Source organism: Siphateles boraxobius, unplaced genomic scaffold (assembly GCF_051911475.1).
Source record: "Siphateles boraxobius isolate OS27281-9 unplaced genomic scaffold, OSU_SipBor_1 13, whole genome shotgun sequence".
In the NCBI taxonomy this organism is placed as follows: domain Eukaryota; kingdom Metazoa; phylum Chordata; class Actinopteri; order Cypriniformes; family Leuciscidae; genus Siphateles; species Siphateles boraxobius.
The window spans coordinates 4,241,030-4,257,540 of record NW_027508733.1 but is presented as its reverse complement, the minus strand read 5'-3'; the positions used below and the strand labels follow the sequence as shown (position 1 = coordinate 4,257,540).

The window sequence follows — 16,511 nt, the reverse complement described above, 5'->3', positions numbered from 1 at the left end:
AAATGACCGATCGTTTCACTAGATAAGACCCTTATTCATCGTCTTGTATCGTTTAAAACCCTTTGAAGCTGCGCTGAAACTGTCATTTGGTCCTCGAAACGTTTGTGTCCTATTGAAGTCCATTATATGGAGAAAAAGCCTGGAATGTTTTCATCAAAAAACTTAATTTCTTTTCGACTGAAGAAAGAAAGACATGGACATCTTGGATGACATGGGGGTGAGTAAATTATCAGCAAAAGTTTTTTTTTAAAGTGAACTAATCCTTTAACGTTATCTTAGTAGCTATAACTTATAGAAAGAGTGCAACCTTATAAAGTTACATGTATTGCAAAATACAAAATGATTTGAGGACCAAGTTTGTAGTCAAAGTATGGGCAGGCCATAGACAATGTAAAGCATATTGTTGATGTTTCGTCCCTATTAGTGAATGTTCCATAACTGTTTATAATCCGCCGTCATCGGTGGTCCTGCTTACTAGCCTGCGCGTTCACGGCAGGCTCCGCTGTGGAGGGAGGAGCTGTGGGGGTGGAGCTGTGAAGGAGGAGCTGTGGAGGAGGAGCTGTGGAGGGAGGAGCTGTGGAGGGAGGAGCTGTGGAGGGAGGAGCTGTGGAGGGAGGGGCTGTGGAGGAGGAGCTGTGGGGGAGGAGCTGTGGAGGGAGGAGCTGTGAAGGAGGAGCTGTGGAGGAGGAGCTGTGGAGGGAGGAGCGTTGGAGGGAGGAGCTGTGGAGGAGGAGCTGTGGAGGGAGGAGCTGTGGAGGGAGGAGCTGTGGAGGGAGGAGCTGTGAAGGAGGAGCTGTGGAGGAGGAGCTGTGGAGGGAGGAGCTGTGAAGGAGGAGCTGTGGAGGAGGAGCTGTGGAGGGAGGAGCGTTGGAGGGAGGAGCTGTGGAGGAGGAGCTGTGGAGGAGGAGCTGTGGAGGAGGAAGTGTGGAGGGAGGGGCTGTGGCGGGAGGAGCTGTGGAGGGAGGAGCTGTGGAGGGAGGAGCTGTGGGGGTGGAGCTGTGGAGGGAGGAGCTGTGGAGGGAGGAGCTGTGGAGGAGGAGCTGTGGAGGAGGAGCTGTGGAGGAGGAAGTGTGGAGGGAGGAGCTGTGGCGGGAGGAGCTGTGGAGGGAGGAGCTGTGGAGGGAGGAGCTGTGGGGGAGGAGCTGTGGAGGGAGGAGCTGTGGAGGGAGGAGCTGTGGGGGAGGAGCTGTGTGGGAGGAGCTGTGGAGGGAGGAGCTGTGGAGGGAGGAGCTGTGGAGGAGGAGCTGTGGGGGAGGAGCTGTAGAGGGAGGAGCTGTGGAGGGAGGAGCTGTGGAGGAGGAGCTGTGGAGGGAGGAGCTGTGGGGGAGGAGCTGTAGAGGGAGGAGCTGTGGGGGAGGAGCTGTAGCGTAGCAGAGAGCAAGGGGGTTGGACCTGTAAGTTGTGCTTGTTCAAATTTTCAGGCTAAGTCAACATTTTCTCAAAACTCCCTACTGCAGCTTTAATGTTGTCCGAATTTAATTTTTTGAAATTACTGATGCAAACACGTTGAAAAGCTTCTTAATTTTTATTACAGGTGGCTGCGTTCGGTGGATTCGGTGGCTGCGTTCTGTGTGTGAAAGAGTGTGTGTGTGTGTGTGTGTGTGTGTGTGTGTGTGTGTGTGTGTGTGTGTGTGTGTGTGTGTGTGTGTGTGTGTGTGTGTGTGTGAGAGAGAGAGAGACAGAGAGAGAGAGAGAGAGAGAGAGAGCGCGAGCGAGAGAGAGAGCGAGAGAGAGAGAGAGAGAGTCTGTTCGTGTTTGTTTGTGTGTCTGTTCGTGTGTATGTGCGTGTCACGAATCATAAATTGTTTCTTCAACTTATTAAAATATCTTACTTTACTGCAACTATCTGTTTCTGCTTCTTTATTATATTTATAGTAGGGGTGTAACAATACATCGATATGGATCGATGCATCGATCAAAAGTCTAACGATACGATGCATCGATGCCACACACAAAATATCGATTATACGGTACCTTTATTTTGACACTCTCCACATCCTCACACGGAACTTTTCTCAGCTGAAATAGACACCTGACAAGATTGACAGAACCCTTTGTCACAAAAGCGGGTATTTTCCACTGTCAAGGCATCGCGAGTTCATCTTTTACAGCAGAAACGACAAGCACCCTTGTTTGTGAAATCAACCCGAAAAGTCTGTGTTAGCGAATCAGTGCGCACTGCGCAGTATTCAGGTCGTGTGACAAGCCTGCTAGTCACTTTGAAAAGACGCGCTAGCTGCGAGGAGATTCGTCAAAGCTGATTAAAAGTGATCGAGGATGGATTTCAACGAACTTGATGAACTTCATGGCGTAAAAGGAAAATAAGATCTGAAACTTTTTCACGGAATCTTGCTAAAACAGCAGGTTAGTGGTGAGGGAAAAGCTCTCTGTATCGCGTGTACGTTATTCACAACAACAAAGTTTGACAGGCGTCTAACGTTAGATGTCAGCTGAGGAGATTAACGTTACAACGATTAAGTGTTTTATTAAGTATCATAGCAATTACTAGGCTTTGTTTAACTCTGAAACATGAAATGTGGAGTTATCTGCTTTTGCCAGACACACACAAAAAAAAAAAAATATATATATATATATATATAAAATACTTTCAATGCACTTTTATTTGATCATTTACCTGTATTTTTTTGTTATTATTACTTAATCAAAACAACCTCTTCTGTTATAGTTCATTTGCAAAAACAGATAACTCCGTTCTTGTTCATTTTCATATAGGCTATCATGTTTTTTTTTTTTACTTGTAACTTGTAACAAACAACTTGTAAATGTCCCAATTGGGAGAGGGTGTGCCATTTTCAAAGAGTTTAATTAAACTTTCATATATTTTTGGATGCATTTGTGAGTTAATAAACGTAACTGGTTGTGTAAACTTGGCACATAATATCTAAATATCGATAAATCGATTGATAACCCTGAATCGAATCGAATCGTAATCGTATCGCAGAATTTTTTGAGGTATCGGCAATAATCGTATCGCTGGCTGAGAGAATCGATATCGTATCTTATCGTGATGAACTGTCCGATTTACACCCCTAATTTATAGTGTGTGATTTTAAAATACATTATATCCTTCATCACACATAATGTGTCTGGTCACTTTATAATGTCTTATATCAGAATAATATATTACTGTTAAGACTAGGCCTACTATGGATATTAAAATACGCCGAACCATGTGTCCTGTATCATAGCTACATGAATGACCTTAGCAGCAAAAAAAAAAAAGCGCGTGAAAATCAGTTCAGTATTCAGTGAGATATGATTAATTTAATGCGCTGACAGCTCATTTCACCTGCCATTCAGATTAGGCGGAGCGGATGACCGGTTTAAGATGGCTGCTCCAATTCTCGTCCGTGCCAATAGGCAGTAGCGCTCGATAGGGTATGGAAGTAAAATAATGTCAAATGTTTTTGAAATAAAAAGCCTGTTGAATTGCACTACTTGAAAAAAATAGGCATTGCATTAACCATGCTTGCATTTTAATGCATTGTATTTTTAGGGCTTGCATTTTTAATGGGCTGAAATTCAACATGGTTGAATATTTAAGCTGTGAATATTTCAATTAAAAACATTTCAAACAAATTTTCATTATTAAAAATTCAAAAATCCATATTCACCCTTCATATTTAATATCCAAAATATTCAAACTGTTTAAAAATACAACCTATAATATTCAACAGGCAATTTTCGGTCCATTTTATTTCGCTTTGCAAATTCGCTTCCACAAATTCAGTGGTTCAACTTCGACAGTAAATTCATCATTGACGTCCAGGAACTGCAGGAAAAGCAGTAGATTGCCGAGCATACTCTCAATCTGCTGTTAGTCGACCTCACCATCAGATGGTGCACGCTTGTTGTTGACGAAGACATTCATTCATAAAATGGAAATGATTATCTGTTACAGTATATGCGGAAAAGATGATAAACACACAGAAGCTGTGTTTATGTTTCATTCAATATCTTCATTGTTACTTCCCTGTGTATTCTACATGTCACCAGCTTTCTCTACCATGAACAGGATTATAATCGGTTTCCCTCAATACCTCATACTCAAGGATTCCCTTTCCCTTGGGACAAAACGCTTAACACATACAGTGATATGAAAGACCAATCTTGCACCTTATTGGGGATGTAGGCTGTAGGCTACTATATAGGCTACAGGCAAGAAGATGGACTCAGATTGTAAACTTTACGCGCAAAGTTTCATAGTCCTAAAGTCCTAAAATGCCTACGTGTATTACATTAGCTTAAACTGGGATGATAGCACTTGCATATTGTTGTCCTCCTATTGTTAGTTTAACTGTAAATCGCTTTGGACAAAAGCGTCTGCTAAATGACTAAATGTAAAATTTGCTTGACATTGCACATTCGCACATTTAGGGACCGTCTCTAAAGTTGCATACAACATTGGCATGTACGTTTCTAACTTCAATAGCAAACTTAAATTTATTTGAATAAATATCAAAAATCCAAAGGGTGCGCATTATGCCTGACACTACATGAACACTTTGCAGTTGGTTTTATGACTGTAAGTCGTTTTATTCAAATGCTATTGAAGTTAGAAACGTGTATACCAAAGTCGTATAAACTTCCCTAAATGTCCCTAATGTGCGAATGTCCAACATCAAGCCATCTTTATGCCAGTCTATCACTGGGAAACGGTCAGCTGTGCGCGTTATTCTGAGTCCATCTGCTTGCCTGTGAGTTTGGACTTTTACATCACTAGTCCATTAAGCTACGTTAAGCGTTTGTACAGGTCTAGCAGGGGAATCCTGAATTATTGAGGGAAACCCTAATAGCCTGCATGCATCACATCGCCAAAATATAAAGTTAAGGCAACTAAACAACCAAGAGAAATATATGTCAACCTCAAAAATGTAACATTGGATCTGGATCTGTATATCCGCATCGGGGAATAACATTATGATCTCGTTCACGGTAGAGAAATATGCATGTAGGCTACACAGGAAAAGTAACCGTGAAGGCACCGAATTTAACAAAAACAGCCGTCATAATAATCACAAATACACTTACATTGCTGTAAATGAGTTTTATGAATGAATGACTTGCTCTAATTTTACTGGTCTTCGTCAACAACAAGCACTTGCACCCCCTGCTGGTGAGGTCGACTAACAGCAGATGGAGAGTATGCTCGGCAATCTTCTGCTTTTCCTGCAGTTCCTGGACGTCAATGTTGAATTTAAGGTCGAATTTTAACCACTGAATTTGTAGAAGCGAATTTGCAAAGCAAAATAAAATGGACCGAAAATTGCCTGTTGAATATTATAGGTTGTATTTTTAAACAGTTAGAATATTTTGGAAGTGAAATATGAAGGGTCCCCCCCAAGTCCTATTCGTCCGCCTCACCGTGGCGGAGGGATGAAACAGGAGTCTGTCGCCGATGTACAGCAGGAAGCAATTCCTGGTAGGTTTAACCATGCTGAGAAGATGACAGACACCTGGCTAAGGACGAGGGCACAGACCTAGTGGCCTTGCAAGCCGAGGTCTGAACCTAACTGCAACAACAACGACAAACAAGGGCTTCAGTACCCTGCACGCCCCTGCGCCCGCTCTACGGCGGCGGAGCGATCTGGCCAGGGACGAGAGGCTGCTAAGAATCTCAGGTACCAGGCCGCCATCTGGAAACTGACTAAAGGACCGGACTATTAACACCATGGCGCTCGATATCGCTACCTTCAACACCAGGACTGTGTCGAATGAGGCCAACCTGGCTACCATCCTGGAAGGTTTGAACAGCATTCGCTGCGACGTGTTCGGGCTGTGCGAGACTAAGCGCCGGAAGCCACTGCACGTGCGGCGTGATGACGGCAGGACGGTCATCTTGGGCGCTAAGGAAGAGACGCGCCCTGTCGGCGGTGTTGGCTTCATTGTATCCAAACGATGGTCACCAATGATTGACTTGGTCGATGTGACCAACCCCCGAGTCGGCGTAGTCACCCTGCGCCTACACAACAAAGCTACCATCCGGATCGTGCAGATATATGCACCAACAGCAGCAGCTGCGGCCGAGCAAGATAACGATGTGCTTGAGCAGTTCTACGAGGCCGTCGAGGCAGCCACTACCCCCCGTTCCACCTACATTGTCCTGATGGGCGACTTCAACGCCAAGGTGGGCAAGGGGTTGGATGGCGAGCGCTTTGTCGGCCCGTTCGGCAGCGGCAACAGGAACGGACCGGGTGAGCGACTGGTTACAATGGCCGTGACCAACCGGCTGTTTATTGGCAACAGTCTGTACAAGAAACGCCCCGGTCGCCGATGGACATGGATGTCCACCAATGGAGAGACAACCAACGAGATCGACTACGTCCTTTGCAGCCACCGCAGCATCCTGCAGGACGTCGCTGTCATCGGCCGCAAGTTCTTTGACACGGGCAGCGACCATCGGCCGGTAAGGGCCAAGCTGGTCATCGACGGCAGGACCGAAAAGCGCGCACTGGCAGCTAGCAACCGGGCAAAGCAACCGGTCACCACTGACCCGGCTGCCTTCTACACTCTGATCGACCACACCAACTGGACACAGCTTGAAACCGACATCGACCAGGACTACGACCACTTCATTGGCCTGCTCAAGTCAAGCCGCGATGCAGCTGCAGTGCCGACCAACAGCCGGGCCAGCCGAATTTCGGACACCACCAAGGCCCTGATGCAGAGGCGGAGGCAGATACGCGCTGACGGACCCACACATGTCGAGTACGGCCTGCTGTGGAAGCAGATCCGGCAGCAGCACAAGACCGACCTCGATCAATACAGACAGAGGCACCTGCTGGCGACAGCCGAGGACCGCAAGAGCCTGAAAAAGTGCAGGCGGGCGATTCAACAGCAGCGTGGCCAAATACCAGCACTGAAGACGGCAGACGGGCTGACGACCAGGACTCGGTCCGGCATTGAGGCCGAGTGCAGGCGTTTCTATAGTGATCTATTCGCCAGCAAGGTGCCCATCCCCCCACCTAACCTTCGGCTCGACCAGCTGCCGCCCATCCTACCAGTGCTGGTAAGCGAGGTCCGACATGCAGTCTAGCAGGCACAGGCAGACCGGGCGCCTGGCTTGGACGGCGTGGAGATCGATCTGCTCAAAGCAGGCGGCCACTCCCTTTGGACAACCATGGCGACCTGATTCAGCCGCCACATGGCACAATGTCAAATCCCCAAACAGTGGAAGACGGCCAAGACGGTACTGCTGTTCAAGAAGGACGACGTGAGCTGCTCAGCAACTACCGGCCGATCACACTGCTGTCGGCTGTATATAAGATCTTCACCAAGGTGCTACTCAACCGGTTGGCCAAGCAGCTAGACGAACAGCAGCCCGTCGAGCAGGCCTGAACCAGCTGCTCGAGCGGGCCAGGGAGTATAAGATGCCACTAGTCCTGGCCTTCGTCGACTACGAGAAGGCCTTCGACTCGATCGAGTTCAACGCTGTGCTGCTCGCCCTCCAACAACAAGGCATCAGTGACGAGCATGTGGCCCTGCTGCAGGAGCTGAACAGCAACTGCGCCACCAACATCACCCTGTACGACCGGCCGCTTAACATCGAGGTTGGCCACGGGGTCAAGCAGGGCGACACCATCTCGCCTAAGCTTTTCACCGCCTGCCTCGGGCAAATTTTCCGGCAGCTCAACTGGAACGAGGTCGGCATCAAGATCAACGGCCGCTGGCGCAATTATCTGTGCTTTGCCGATGACATCGTGCTAATAGGCTGTTCGGTGGTCGATGTACAGCAGCGGCTCGACCAGCTCAACCAGGCTGGCGCTCGGATCGGCCTCAAAATCAATCTGGCCAAAACCAAGTGGATGCGCAACGACCAGGTAGCAGACACCACCCTTCATGTCGGCCAGCACCAGCTCCAGCAAGTCGATAGCTACTTGGGCCAGGAGCTAACCACCGACAACAGGATTGGTCGAGAACTGCCACAACGACGCCGAGCCGCCTGGGTCAGCTTTGGCTCAATTGCCGAGACGGCCACCAACAGAGCCATTGACCCAGACATCAGGGCCGCCATATTCAACATCACCGTCCTGCCAGCCATGCTTTACGGGTCCGAGACCTGGACAACGACGGCGGCCGACCAGCAAAAGCTGGCCGCGACTGAACGCGCAATCGAGCGCCGCATGAAGGGATAAACAGATCGACCACGTCCGCAACGCGCAGCTGCGGGCCATGACCAGGGTGGCCGACGCGGTGGACTTGGCCAACAAAGCCAAGAAGCGCTGGGCCGGGCACCTGATGCGGCGGACGGACGAAAGATGGACGCACAAAGTCACCGTCTGGTTGCCGATCGACATCAAGCGGCCACGCGGACGCCCTGCAACACGATGGCGCGACTCGCTACGACAAGATCTGGGACACAATTGGATGGGGCTCGCCCAGGACCGACAGACCTGGGCAGATCGTTCCCAAATAGCAGACCAACATTGAATCTACATTGAATCAATGTTAATGCATTAACCAAAAGATCATTGAATCAATGTTGAAATTTAACATTGATTTTTCATCAGGTTTGCACCCTGAAATAATGTTATTTCAACGATGAAAAATCAATCAATATGGTCATAAAATCCATGACATTTCAACCATAATTAAATCAGTTATTTAACATTGAATCAACATAGGAACAATATAAAATCAATCTTGCTTTATGTACAGCGAGATTCTATGCTAGTTTATTAGGCTTGTGCTATGCTTGAATTTTTAAAGGACTCCTTTCAGACAGAGACCATTAAATATGTTTTTTAATCAAAATGTCATTAAATCCTTCAGTTTACAAGCAAATGTATTTATTTATGGCCCCAAAACGGAACAGGAAATATCACATTCAGAAAAAAACAAGGCATTTTGTGACAAAGACAAAAACAGCGCAGTAGGCCTAAGCTACTAGGCCTACGGTAAGAAATAATGAAACATTAATCTGATAAATAGTTCAAGTTCAATTTTATTTATGTATTACAACAGACCAAATTGCTTTACAGAAGAACATTAAAAGATATAGCATGCATTAAAAAATAAAACAAGATGCATTATAAAAATGCTATTTATAATTGGAATACAAAAATGATATTTGCCGTCGTCTCACATTCGCGTGATGAGCTCGCGCTTCTTTGCGCCCTTTTTGACTCAGGCAAATTCTACGTTCACCCTAGAATGAAAATTAACAATTTACCCACTGTTGGTTTTACCCGCAATGACGTTTGGTAAAAGACAAATTGAAATTCAATATATTATTAGGGAAAATACTGGCCGTTGGTTTGTGCACGGCGCGCGTTCATGTGACAATACATAACATCGCAGTTTATACCGACTCAGGAAAAGTAAACAAGTTGTAAAAAATATAGATAAATAAAAATGAGAAATTAAATTGAGATTGAGATTTAAGATTAACTTACCTCAAAAAAACACTCTGTCGTTGCCCGAATGCTTTGTCTGTTTGTCTGTTTCGCGCTTGATATGCCGCGCTTTCTGATTGGCTGTTGGCAACCAATGTTAGGATTGTCTAGGCACCCAGTGGAGAAATTTAAGCTGACCAAAAATCAACATTGATTCAATGTTTGTCTTTTCAACACTGAAAAACATTGAATTATCAACATTGATTCAATGTTTGTCTTTTCAACACTGAAAAACATTGAATTATCAACATTGATTCAATGTTTGTTTTTTCAACACTGAAAAACATTGAATTATCAACATTGATTCAATATTATTTTAACATTGAATTTTCAACATTGTTCCAATATTATTTTAGCATTGATTTTTCAACATTGATCCAATATTATTTAGCACTGAATTTTCAACCTCAACCAAAATGATGATTCTGATTGAATTTCAACATTTAATCAATGTCACCTATCTGGGTTGTGGTCTGCGCTGACCATCTTTGGCCGGCGAAGACAGACCGATTCTGGATTCTGGAATATGGATTATTGAATTTTTAATAATGAAATGTGTTTGAAATGTTTTTAATTGAAATATTCACAGCTTAAATATTCAACCATGTTGAATTTCAGCCCATAAAAATGCAAGCCCTAAAAATACAATGCATTAAAATGCAAGCATGGTTATGCCTATTTTATTCCAAGTAGTGCAATTGCAGGCTTTTTATTTCAAAAACATTTGACATTATTTTACTTCCATAATAGGGCGTCTAACTATATGATGTCTATGTATCCAACGGGAAGAAATTCTACTTCCGGTCATTTAACTACAGTCTTACTTTACTCGAAAGGCGGAAGCACTGGATTCAGGGCGTCAACATGATTCGCAAGAGAATAGAGTCCACTAATGATTTTACTTAGTATAAAGTCTCTTTATTGTTGTTAAGTTGGTTATATAAATTGTGTCGAAGTCAGATCGTAGACCTGTTGCCAAACGGAGCGCCGAAGCCTAACCGTAAACAAACTCAAGAACGCAAGAAGTCTTTATTAAATCGCGTTTGACTGACATAAACAAAAAAAATGAAGATCGCTGTGTTATTGTTATGCTTTATACTGAAAGGTAAGTAGCTTCGACACTTTCACGTATGTACGTCACTATTAAGTAGGCGGCAAATTAAATCGCGATCAATCTCATTAAGCTACTCAGTACTTAATTTGGATTTGTTCGACGTAATGAAAATCTTAGAAACTGGCCATGTTTGCTCCCCAGGTGTGTTTGGTGATGATAAGTCCGTGTTGGAGGGAGATTCTTTCACGCTACACAATTATCTTACTAATATACGAACATATGAACGCATATTGTGGACATTTGGAACCGACAGCACTCGTATAGCTCAAATCAACAACAACAAGGTCTCATTATATAATGATATTTTTAATGGGATATTCAAAGACAGAATGCATCTGGATCATCAGACTGGATCTCTGACCATCACAAACACCACAACTGAACACACTGGACTTTATCAGCTACAGATCTTCGGTGGAAATGAGGTCCCACCAAAGAAATTCAATATTATTGTTTCTGGTGAGTAGTTTTTCAGTTACATTGCAGCACTGAACTATACTGAACGTAAAATTTTGTACTATAACCTGAGACAAATTTAGTCAAAGTCACAAGTTGTTACTTGTAAGTTGGTAACTTCAGTGAGCTCATTCTCATCACCCTATCCTCTTGAAGACAACACTAAGCTGAATGTACAGTATCGGGTTTCTATTGTGAAGGGTAAAATGAGACCTAAGTCTCTATCTTTTGCGGCGAGCGGCCCAACGAGACAGTGTTAGCGGATTTTTTTCATTACCATTTTACATGGGTGATGTTTAGGTCTTTTACAATTGCATTTTGGTCTTATTATCAATTTTACAGTTACTTTTAGTGACTATGATAATGACATGGATGGATATGTGTAATGTTAGCGTACTGTGGATGTTTGCTTAACAGTCCAACCTCAAGTTTTAATGATATATAGATCCTTCAATGTTAGTCCATTTTGACTTCATCAAGGTGTCAATCATTTTTTGATTGATCTTTTGCCTGTTTATTCCCTCATGTTTTCCAGGTCCTCTGCCTGTTCCTGTCATCAGCATTAACTCTTCACACTGTTCATCATCATCATGTTCATTGGTCTGTTTATCAGTGGTGAATGTGAGTCATGTGACTCTCTCCTGGTACGCAGGAATCAGTGTATTGTCCAGCATCAGTGTGTGTGATCTCAGCATCAGTCTCTCTCTACCTCTGGAGGTGGAATATCAGGATAAAAACACCTACAGCTGTGTGCTGAACAATCCCATCAGCAACCAGACCACACATCTGGACATCAACACACTCTGTCACACATGTGCAGGTATTATTGTTAACTGATTTGTTCTGTTCTCTACTTGCAGGTCAAAGGTATTATGTGTTAACTCTATGATCTACTGTTTTGTAGTGGATGCATCGAGTTTCAATGCAAAAGAGAGCTTACCCTTCAGTCATGTGGTGATGATCTTTGTTGGTATAGTTACTCTACTTTGCTTCTTAGCTGTAGCTGGGATGTTAAGTATCTACTGGAAATATAGAACAATATATCAAGTGGGTAAGTATTACTCAAGCAAGATTATATCTAAATTATGGTAAAGTGTAAAAAAAGACACTTGTTATTTAAGTCTGTGGTTTGTGTTTAAACAGGCCAGCCTCGTAATCCAGACTACATTGAGCTGAGTAATGGTAAGATTCTCTAATATTAATGTCCAATATGTTATCAAACTCATAGGATCTGCTCAGGTTATCAGTATTAACCTGTTGACTGTCAATCCCTTTCTGAGCACAGAGCTGAACTTAACTTTCATGAATGCTATGAAATACAGACCTTTTTAAAGAAGCCACTCTGCAGATTATTGCAGAAGTGAAAGAAATGAAGCGTAGCGTCAGTTCTCACAAGTCACGTCATGGTGCGTTCACACCGGACGCGAATAGCGCGTCAGGCGCGAGTGATTTCAATGTTAAGTCAATGCAAAGACGCGTTACGCGCGTAAAAAATTCCTGCGGCGCGGTAGACGCGAATTCGCCTCGTTCGCGCGAATTAAGCGGCTGGCGCGTTAAGCGCGTTACGCGCGAATGATTTAGTTAGTGCTATTTGTGCATTCACGCGTTTGACGCGAATTCGCGTCTGCCGCCCGAGTTGAAAAATCTGAACTTCTGCGTCAATTCGTGCCGCGTTAACCAATCCGGGGCCTAGCTGCATGCTGCTGTCACGTGGTGAAGTATCTGGATGCTGCAATAAATTATTTTGTAATATGACTGGTTCTATTGCACAACAAAGCAAATATTTTATCACATAAAACTTGATTTCAATATATGAGACATATTCATTTTGTATTGAATGCTATTTATTCCATATCTAAATATATGAAATATTATTAATGTAAAGACAACCAACATATTGCATAAGTTCGTGTCTGGACAGTGTTGTTCGAGAGAGAGAGAAAAATCACAGGACAGATTAATCACTTTTGGAGGCTGGCTCCATTTATCATCAAAACAAAAATAAATGACAGATTAGGTGGATGAGGGCGAGGGTGATCCTCGCTCCGATGCGGGACAACAGGTCATCAAGCTGGGCACGGGACAGGCGTAAGTACCGCTGAAAGCCGCCGTCATCCAGGCGCAGCTCCTGGAGCGAGACAATGGTGAAACTTGCCACACTGGGTTCGCCTTCGAAAGGTCTGATGGACACAAATACGGCGACGATTACCCCTACGCCGCCGTTCTGCTCTCCAGAGCAAATACAGAGCGGTGACTCTCTCGATGAATGCTCGATCAGCATAAAAAAGATGGCCGTCAACGGGTTTCGATTCTGACGCGCGTAAATTTCGCTTCAAACTTTTGTTTTTACGCGCGTCAGTTTCACTCTTGACACGCGAATTAACACAAAGTGGTCAAGCGTCAAACTAGACGCGGTAGACGCGAATTTGACGCGCTATTCGCGTCCGGTGTGAACGCACAGTCAGTCAAGCTCATGTCAGCTGACTCTCAGACAATTCACGTCTTCCTAAAATACGATGTCTATCACTGTATACATATATAAGCTCCTTCAGTATTATCAGCAGTTATGGCGTCTCTCAGGAGCTCATTACCCTCCTCCCTCCCCAGCTCCACTCGTCAGTCAGGATTTGGCATTTTGATTGCCCTTGAATCAGACTAATTTCTCAAATTATGTTGTACATTAAAATATTGACATTAAGGATATCTGCAATACATTCATGTTGGTTCTGTAAGGTTTACCTTAAAGGGATAGTTCACCCAAAAAGGAAAATTCTGTCAGTAATTACTCCCTCATGTTGTTCCAACCCTGTAAGACTTTCGTTCATCTTCGGAACACAAATGAAGATATTTGTGATTAAATCTGAGAGCTGGATCACTCCACCATAGGCTTCTAAGGGATTGAAACTTGACAGCCCCGAAAAGTAATTAAAGACATCGTTAAAATAGTCCAAGTGACTACAGTGGCTCAATCTTAAGTTTATCAAGCGACGAGAATACTTTTTGAGCGCAAAGAAAACAAACAAAAATAACGACTTTAATTAAGTATTCATTTCCACCTTTGTCGGCCTCGAGATTTCACTTAGTATAATTGCGTACTGCTTCTGTGTTATACGTCACACGTAGGCTCACTATTGGCCGATGCTAGTCATGTGTGTGATGTTCAACCAGAAGCGTTACGCAATTATACTAAGTGAAATCTCGAGGCCAATAGGTGGAAATGGTTGTTTTTGGTGTTTTTTTTGCACTCAAAAAGTTGATAAACTTAAGATCTAGCCACTTTAGTCATTTGGACTATTTTAACGATGTCTGTAATAACTTTTCGGGGCCGTCAAGTTTCAATCCCTTAGAAGCCTATGGCGGAGTGATCCAGCTCTCAGATTTAATCAACAAGATCTTTATTTGTGTTCCGAAGATGAACGAAAGTCTTAGGGGTTGGAACGACATGAGGGAGAGTAATTACTGACAGAATTTTCATTTTTGGGTGAACTAACCCTTTAAGGGGGGTTATCGCTGCTCTTATCCATGCTAGGCCAGAACAGAACCATACCGCCAAATCCTGTATGCTAAAAAAAAAAAACTGTATGCTAATTGCCAATCATCTTTGATAATAATGGGCCTGACAGAAATTAAATTAATGAAAGAGTAAAAAACATTATAAGTTTACTGTAGGGCAAATGTACTGAACTAAACATTTTATTTGATAAAAAATATATTTTTAACAGAATAATTTGGACTCCAACTAACCAAGTTGTGTTCCAAATTTGAATTTGATATCACACAAAAAAAAAACAGTGAAGGATTTAAAGTATTTAAAATAATGTCCAATTTCAAAACGCCTTTCACAGGATGATTTACGAGTGTTTCGGCTTTCAAATGATACCAAAAAAAAAAGAAAAAAGAGTCAATAAAGAAAGTGTGCCAAGTGTCCAGCTATGGTTATATTATGCTTATACTGAGTGTTTAATCTCTCTCTGTGTTCCTGTATGTTGTCCAGGTGAAGTTGTGGATAAAACAGACGTAATAAAGACAGTGTCAGTGACGTTGGGAGAGTCCGTCACTCTGAACACTGGCCTCACTGAAATACAAAGCTCTGATGTGTTACAGTGGAGGTTTGGAGAATCAGGCACAGATCAAACAAATCCATTTTTAGTCATCAACAGAGGAAATAAACTGAACAACAGCGGGTGTGATGATTATAATGAGAGATTCAAAGACAGAATACAGCTGGATCAACAAACTGGATATCTCACAATCAATGACATCAGACCTACAGACTTTGGCATTTACAAACTAGTTATCACTGGGATCGGACAAAATATGATCTCCAAAACATTTATTGTCCTAAGTGAGTATCTCAAATCTGTAAGTGTAATAAATATACATTCGGTGTGAACAAGTTATATGCTCTGAAATTAACCATTTATAAGTTTTACTGGGTTGTTTGACTGAATTCTCCTATAATGAATTAAAAAATAAATATTATTTAATAATCAAGTGTAGGAGACAGTAATGCAATTCAGTGATTGTTATGTATACTTAATCATATCAGTATCTTACGGCATGTGAAAATGTCAGATTTGGTTAAGAAAAGAAAAGTCATATTACTGTACAGAAACAAAATAAATCCAGAATCAACCAATTAAGAGCTAAATGTTTCAAACAAGAATCTTTCTTTGTTTTCTTTCAGATTCCTCTGAAAATGGAGAGACGCTAATGAATAGAGATGTCTCCGAAACCACTTGTTAGCAACTTTTACATAATCTTTATTTAAAATAAAAATGTTCTGCATGTATGAGCCTTTACAACTGGAAACGTGTTTAAAATGAATGGTGTTTACCTGTGAAAAGTAACAATACAAAGGGTTATGATGTCAATGTTATGTTTACTGCATTTCTGTTACATTTTATAGTGTCAGTTTCAACCTTTTCAGTGTTTATGAATGACATTGTGTGAATGACAACGTTTTCTGCCCTCTAGTGGGCGATCTTAGTTAAAAGCTGTGTGCTGTTTAAAACAGTTGTATAATGTGAATGAGAGACTGCAGACAGTTAGTCTGATAACTAAATATTAGCCTTTACTAACAATGAAATACAAATGTATTTATTTATTTTTTGTAATTTTTTAATAATAAAAAATGTCTCATGAAGTTAATTGTGTTGTATCCATGTCAAATAAGAACTACTTAAAATGACAGAAATAATCATTGGTGGGGGAAAAATTATTTGTAGTGTAATTTGATTTGATTGGATCAGATAGAGGGGGCGGGGCTTACACCCAGGGGCCGATAGAAATGTTTTGGCTTCACTTTTCAGGACGAGCGGGGTTAGCCTAAACTTGTCATGAACAAAAAGTTTGACCTTGAGTTTTGACCTGTTGGGGGCACTAGCACTTTCTAACACATATTCATCACTGCATCGAATGCAGACCGAAAGTCAAAACAATAGTTTATCGAGTGATGCTTCCGGTATGAGTTTATGGAAAGTTATTCATTCAAGTTCCCATTGGGAAATTCTAATGAATTTACT

At 42.8% G+C, this 16,511-nt stretch overlaps 1 protein-coding gene across 2 annotated transcripts; it reads left to right on the top strand.

Annotated features, from left to right (window-relative positions):
- The first annotated feature begins 1,865 nt into the window (after positions 1–1,865).
- Positions 1,866–16,137, top strand: LOC143735212 (uncharacterized). 2 transcript variants are annotated; one of them, XM_077225293.1, is made up of 7 exons: positions 1,866–2,364; positions 10,855–10,989; positions 11,522–11,806; positions 11,891–12,037; positions 12,130–12,168; positions 14,981–15,331; positions 15,674–16,137. In XM_077225293.1, exons 2-7 carry the CDS (start codon positions 10,860–10,862, stop codon positions 15,730–15,732), a joined length of 1,011 nt encoding a protein of 336 aa, XP_077081408.1. In that variant the 5' UTR covers positions 1,866–2,364; positions 10,855–10,859; the 3' UTR covers positions 15,733–16,137. The 2 variants fall into 2 exon arrangements, with proteins under 2 accessions (XP_077081408.1, XP_077081407.1); XM_077225292.1 differs by lacking the exon at positions 1,866–2,364 and adding an exon at positions 10,191–10,521 and having other exon boundaries at positions 10,672–10,989.
- Positions 16,138–16,511: the final 374 nt, after the last annotated feature.